Raw genomic sequence first — 6632 nt, forward strand, 5'->3', positions numbered from 1 at the left:
TTGAGCTCACTTCCTGCAGGCCTTCCACCTCACCACCCAGAGTATGATTCTGAGGTGTAAAGATAGTATTTCCTTTACAGTTGGTGCCGGAAATGCAAACCACTCCAGCTGAAAGGGAGTGGACCCAACTTTCTGTGATTTCTGCCTTAGATGCAGAATTCCAACCCTAATCCTCAAATTTGAGGCAACATCTTCCCTTGGCCATGTCCCCTTGTCCAGATAAGAAACAATCTGAGAGAAAAAAGGCACCTTTGTGCGTTTTCTCTCATAGAAGTGGTATTTGTTTCTAAAACCCGTCTGGTGGCAATTAGAATACTCCAGACATAAAAGCCCTTGATGAATGATTCTTTCATTTTTCTTTCAGGAGATGACCGAAATATTGAAGAAGTTTACGTGGGCGGAAAGCAGGTGGTACCCTTTTCAAGCTCAGTGTAAGACCCTTGGCCTCTACCAGCTCTGGGATCACGTGGTTCTGCGTCTCCCTTGTGCCCGGGCGGAGTTAGAAAGTCAAAAAATAGTATCTTGTTCTTGGGATGACTATCTCTTTCTGTGTCTAGTTACAGTATTCACTTGACAAATCATTTGAAGGAAGTTGCGTTAATTCTCAACTCTGTTTGGGAGGATTCAAAATTTCTCCCTTTTGAGCTGTTCGGATTTACTTTAAGCTCAAACATAAGGGAATGTTCTTCCTGATGGTATTCTTACTATGAGATTTAAGTGAAATCACTCCATATTTGGAAATGTGGAGAGAAAAGATACTCCTATAAGGTTAGATACTTTGAGCTAATAAATGCGAAAATCAGAAATGGAGAATGAAACAGTGGATATATTTTTATGAGGGAGAAAAAGTTAGACTATGAGCAAACATTGGAAAATCAATTGAGATTATGTTTGAAAATTAAATGCTGAGCATATTAATTTCAGAAGAGAACTTGTTGAATTTTAAAATGTGTTTCTAGATTGACCTTGTGTTCTGGAAATTTGCACTTAATGGAATTTGCATTTCAGAGATGTTATTGTTGTGCTTTGCCTTCTTTGGGCATGAAATGTCAGAAACTGGATGCCACATGCTTTCTTAATACAGTTCTGTGCTTCAAAGTGTTCGACAGAGGTTGGGTATTAAAGATTTAAAGTATTTTAGGAATATTATTCATATAACTACATGGCATAAATAGTGATATTTTTGTGTACTTCAGAATCACCTTAAAGTATAACTATGTGATGCTATTATTGCTTCCGTGTTAGTAGAAGAGAAACGCATTCCATACTCCACACTGTTGTGTAGACTGGTCTTCCTAAACTGGGGTAAGTGCTGGATGTCAAGGATCCGTCAGTACTACAAGGAAGGGTTCCATTGCAATGACGTATTCTCTCCAAGAGTAATGCCACAGTTGCTGAAAATTTCATACTCGGATATCAATCTGTTAGAACTTTGAAATGAAGGACAAATTCAACTAAAAATATTGTTACAAATCTTTAAATCCTGTTTATCGAAAGTACTCTGTGTTTCAATTTTATCCTATTGACTTTTTACTTCAAATAATTTTCAGGACATCAGAATTTTAGGATAATGCAAACTATGTAGATGTCCCACCTAATGGTTATATTAATAGGACTTAATCTGTACTAGACATCTAGGAACATGAAACAAAGCAAAAAGTATTGTTATGCCTCCCACCTCTTACAGTGTGCTTTCCCATACCCTATAATTAAAAACAAATTGACTTTATGATAAACCCTTAAGAAGTATTGATGTGAATGTCACTTAAATACTACATTTTTCTCGTTTAATTCCAAATACTATAAACCAATGTGGAAAAGGAATAGATTTTCTTAATATATCAGAACACTCATGCTTAGAGCTTAAGTGTGACTCTTTATTATTTACTTTAGAGGGAGAACTTTATGTAATATCGTATAGCTAACTCCATATTTACCGAACTAAGACCAAATTCCTCTTGTACTATACTTTGTTCTCACATAGTTATGCTAAACCAGCAGTAATTTGATTTGCCTCCTTTTTGTTTTTTGTTTTTGTTTTCCCAGTGGAAACACTTTTATAATTGATTTTGTATACACAACACCTACTGATCTTATTTTTATTCTTTTTAAGAACTTTTCTTATTTGAGTACCGTCGACTCACAATTTGATCTTATTTTAAAACAACAACAACAACGACAGAGTTTGTGTTGTGGGATATAAAGTAACTCAGTAAATTCAGTTTCCGGTGTCAATCTCTGTATTTCCAGAATTCCTAATTCCCAAGCTATGTCAACAAGGCCCCGCCAGTTTTCTCCCCATTTCACTGTAGTGTTGACTGAGTGTTTCCTGCTCTGCCTCCTAGTCCCTGCCAAAGGAACATGATTACCTGGTGTCTAACCCACAGGAGCGGGCTTAAGAATTTGGATGAGACACGCAAAATCCACTAATAGGCAGCGACTATCCCCAGCGTTTGCAAGATCCTACACTTGTACCTTCCTTAAAGATGTACATTTTGACGTTGAACATCAGTTTTCATTTAGACTAAGGATTCATACACGGTGTATATAAGTAAGCGCAGCATCAGCGACAAGTAGAATGGATCTATACCACCGATTTGTCGAACATTAAATGTAGCCCAGTAGGATGTTAAGACCCTACTATCCTTTCTAGTAAAAATAGAATGTGTTGACATGTTTACATGTAATTTGATCTCCCTGCATCACTTACAACTTACGTGTTTGGTTTCTCCAAGTGCCGTGTTCCGAACGTCGCATATGCTTTTCGCGGCGCTACAGGCATCGGCCGTACATGTGGCCAAATGCTCTACACTTTGAAACCTTGGCTTTGCCTCATGCGGCTTAACTTTCTGAATTGTGGACAGGCGGTATTTCAACCCAACACGGTTTGTCACTTTATGTTTGAATATTTTGCTCTCTGACAGGAAAGAAAGAATTAATTGAGACTTCTTATCAGCCCCCTCACCTCACCCGGCACTGTTTGCCTCGGGTTTTATGGTAGTTTTAGTGGCATACACATTAGCAGGTAAAAACTGATTCAATAGTGGTGACTAGCACACATTTCAAAGGTACTTTTTACAACAGAACACAAAAGCAGGCCGAGCAGCTAAGGTGCACTGAATTTCCAAAAGGGAATGAAACATGGGACTAAGGCCCGAGAGGTTGTCCTCATAATCATAACCTGAGACTGAGACCCTGCTCCCTTCATAAGCCCCTTCTCTGATTTAATTGTCAAGGGCTCTAGAATCCAAGAGAGTATCTTGAACTAGCTCCCTTCATGGCAGGAGGAGATCTTTCTGAGTTATTATTGTGAAAATTGGACCCCACTGAATCTCTTTTTCACTTCCGTGAGAATTCTGCATGGTGAAGGGAGGAAGTAGTTGGAAACACTCCTGTTACGCTCAGCTGATTTTGAACTGTGCCCTTGAAATCCCTGTTGGCAACTAAAGCTGAGATGTCAGAGAGGAAACATAGTGGATGTGAGATCCAGCAATGTATTTTGAATCTTCACTCCCTTCCAGACTCTTCCTATTTTTAATCTTTCCACCTCAGAACTAGACATATGGAAGGCTTTCAAGGCAAGCTGGAAGGCACGTTGGATCAGTTCTACCTTGTGCTATACCTAAAAGATCTCCAGAAGTGGAGGCTTGTGTAGTAAGTAGCCTCCGGGACATCTTTTCATTTTTGTCCATTTTTTTAAAGTTGATGATGCTTCTGGACACATTCACATGTCTGAAAGGAGTGTTTGGAATTTTATAAGTTAGATGAAGAATTGTGTCATGGCAACGTCTTGAAATAATTTTCAGATTACATGGATTGTTATGAATTTTAGAAGAGATATTTGCAACTTCAGGTCTACCTAGCTCCTTTAGGTATGATTTTGGACCCCAACCCTTTTCAGTGTCTCTAAAGGAAAAGTGTGGAAACAAGTGCAAAGATGAAGGAAGGGACACTGTTGGCAAGCCCTAGCATTGGTCCCCATGCATGTTTTCACACCCGTCCTTTCCCTCCCACAGCCCCAAAGGCGAGAGATTGAGAGCTGAGGGGTTAGTTTGTAAATCTGATCCGAATTTACTGAAATGCAAAAGTTGAACAGGCCAGTGATGGACGTCAGTATAAATTCCAAGATGGCTTTCAGAGTCCACGGGGTTCAAGTGACTTGAGTCACAGATATTACATGGCATTGACTTACCTGTCCACTTCCTACTCAAGAGCCTGTCAGAAAGCATTCTCTATCGAAAACCACCTTCCATGGTTGTTAAGCTCCTGATTGCTGCTTTTAAGAATATATATGTGTGTATTCATGGGGACATTTTTACTCAATATTTGTGTGATTTGCTTACTGTTCATGTGCTGAGTGAACTCCTTTGTGCTTCAGACAAAAATAAATGAGATTTTGTGTTTACATTTTTTTGTTGTTGTGAGTTCTATCATTCTGACAGAAGGGAGATTAATCTTACAATGCTTTCCTCCTTTTAACGTGAAGTTTTAAAAACAGAATATTTAGCTGTGGACCAACATGTATCATGACATTTTGTGACAGATAATATACATAACTTTAAAAAATTAAGCTATAATGTCAGCCCTTCAGAATCAGATTGCGATCGCTTTTGATTTCTGCACAGTTAAATTTCCTATTTTCCAAAGTCACAACCCAGAGTCAGAAATGCACTTGAGCATCAAGAATTAGTTCGTATCTGGGGCGCCTGGGTGGCGCAGTCGGTTAAGCGTCCGACTTCAGCCAGGTCACGATCTCGCGGTCCGTGAGTTCGAGCCCCGCGTCGGGCTCTGGGCTGATGGCTCAGAGCCTGGAGCCTGTTTCCGATTCTGTGTCTCCCTCTCTCTCTCTGCCCCTCCCCCGTTCATGCTCTGTCTCTCTCTGTCTCAAAAATAAATAAACGTTAAAAAAAATAATAATAAATAAAATAAAAGAAAACTCTCACAAAATAATACTCTCCGTAACTGTGATGCCCCGGGCTATTTTCTGCACTATTACTCTGTTCCATCCTTTTGTGTTCTGTTCTATGATATTTTCTTCTAAGTTTTTTTTATGCTGATAGTGATTTCGCAGGTTGGTTTCTTGGTCCTGGTGGGCTGGCAGCTGCAGTGTGGAAGCGGAATTTCTAGTGTCTTTTGAGCTGTTTAAGTCTCCATGACCCCATTCTGCGATTGGGGCCTGACCTAAGTACCTGCCTTAGAGTAGTGAGGATTAAATAGAATAATACATGGCCAGCTCCCAGGAGAGCATCTGAGACCAAGTGAGGGCTCACCATGTGGTAGTTATTATTTTTAAAATGAATACAGACTGAACAGAAATAAAAATAATTTGAACTGTATTTTTATCAGTTTATTTTTTAGAATCTAAATCAAGTGATGTTAAGGATCTCTCTGCGCGTAAAAACATTCTGTAAGGATTAAATCTGATTTCTCCCCCCCTGGCGCTATGATGTTCATTTTTTCTTTATAACACAAAGCATAAGAAAGTGGTAGAAGATTTGGTCTTTAAATTCACCCTCAATTTTCTGAGCAAGCCACGAAGCATCTTTTCTTCCTCCTGAAGAACAACTTAGTGAAAATACCCAGAAGAGAATTCTCAGGCGCGTAAGCTAGCGATAACGTGTGCCTAATTTGCAACCGTGGGCACAGAGTTCTGTAATAGTTAATTAACAGACATGTGCAAATTAGTGCATGGTACTAAATTAGGGATTTCAATAAAATAAGGTTTAGGTATGAAAATACTTGCTAGTAGCAAAATCGAACCTGTGGTAGGGTGTTGGAAAACTCCACGGGGAGGTCACTCAGTTAAAGGAACAGGACCCGTAAGTATTAACCAACGGGAACAGGTTTTGAGTTCTGGGGTTTTTTAATCTTGTTTTAAAATGGGATAAGAGGAAAAAATTAAAATGAAATGGAAAAAGGGAGTTAGTCTCTGTTCTTTAAAGTAATAGAACATTATTTTAAAGTGTAATTATTTTTTTTTAAGAATTCAGACTCATCTGCTTTTACCATCAAGCCCGCCTACACCATCATTGTAAAATGACATTAAATTTGCTATACTTCTTGGGTTTTTCATGCTTCTGTATGAGTTGAGTCTATATTTTGAGGTGGGAAGAGAGAAAGATCGCTAAAAAAAAGTATTCTCCATGGGAAAGACTTTAGTGGGAAATCTTTCAGTGGTAACTCAGAAAAAAATAAAACGTTTTTTAAAAAAGATTTTATTTTTAAGTGACCTCTACACCCAATGTGGAGCTCGAACTTATAACCCCGAGATCAAGAATCACATGCTCTACTGAGTTGGCCGGGTGCCCCCCAAATAAAACATTCTTTTGCCTATACATAAAAAGTGATCAAAGAAAATATGAACAGATGAAATGGAGTTTCACAGGCCACTTGAGCCCTCCTCAGTCGCCTGGACTGTGCCCACCCCTATAGGGAATTAAGCAAACTTCATTCCGCATCTGTAGAAAGAAAGCTCAAAGTCATAGCCATAAAATCCAACATACAAGAAATAAAGTCCCTAGAAATATTATCATTCAGTCTGATAACAAAAAGTTCTCATACTTGCTTGAAAACTTGAAGCTTCAAGAGACTTGAAGCTTCACTGAGAAATTAATTTTTTTACATGTTTGTTG

General features: G+C 38.8%; 1 protein-coding gene across 3 annotated transcripts in view; it reads left to right on the top strand.

Moving 5' to 3' along the window:
* GDA (guanine deaminase) overlaps positions 1 to 4405 on the top strand; it is an 80390-nt gene extending 75985 nt beyond the window's left edge. For all 3 annotated transcript variants that reach the window (XM_045469151.1, XM_045469149.1, XM_045469150.1), the window contains one exon: positions 365 to 4405. In XM_045469151.1, the coding sequence (XP_045325107.1) occupies positions 365 to 435 (71 nt within the window). In that variant the 3' untranslated portion in view covers positions 436 to 4405. The remainder of the gene's footprint in view (positions 1 to 364) is intronic.
* The last annotated feature ends 2227 nt before the right edge of the window (positions 4406 to 6632 follow it).

Source organism: Leopardus geoffroyi, chromosome D4, assembly GCF_018350155.1.
Source record: "Leopardus geoffroyi isolate Oge1 chromosome D4, O.geoffroyi_Oge1_pat1.0, whole genome shotgun sequence".
NCBI classification, from domain to species: Eukaryota; Metazoa; Chordata; class Mammalia; order Carnivora; family Felidae; genus Leopardus; species Leopardus geoffroyi.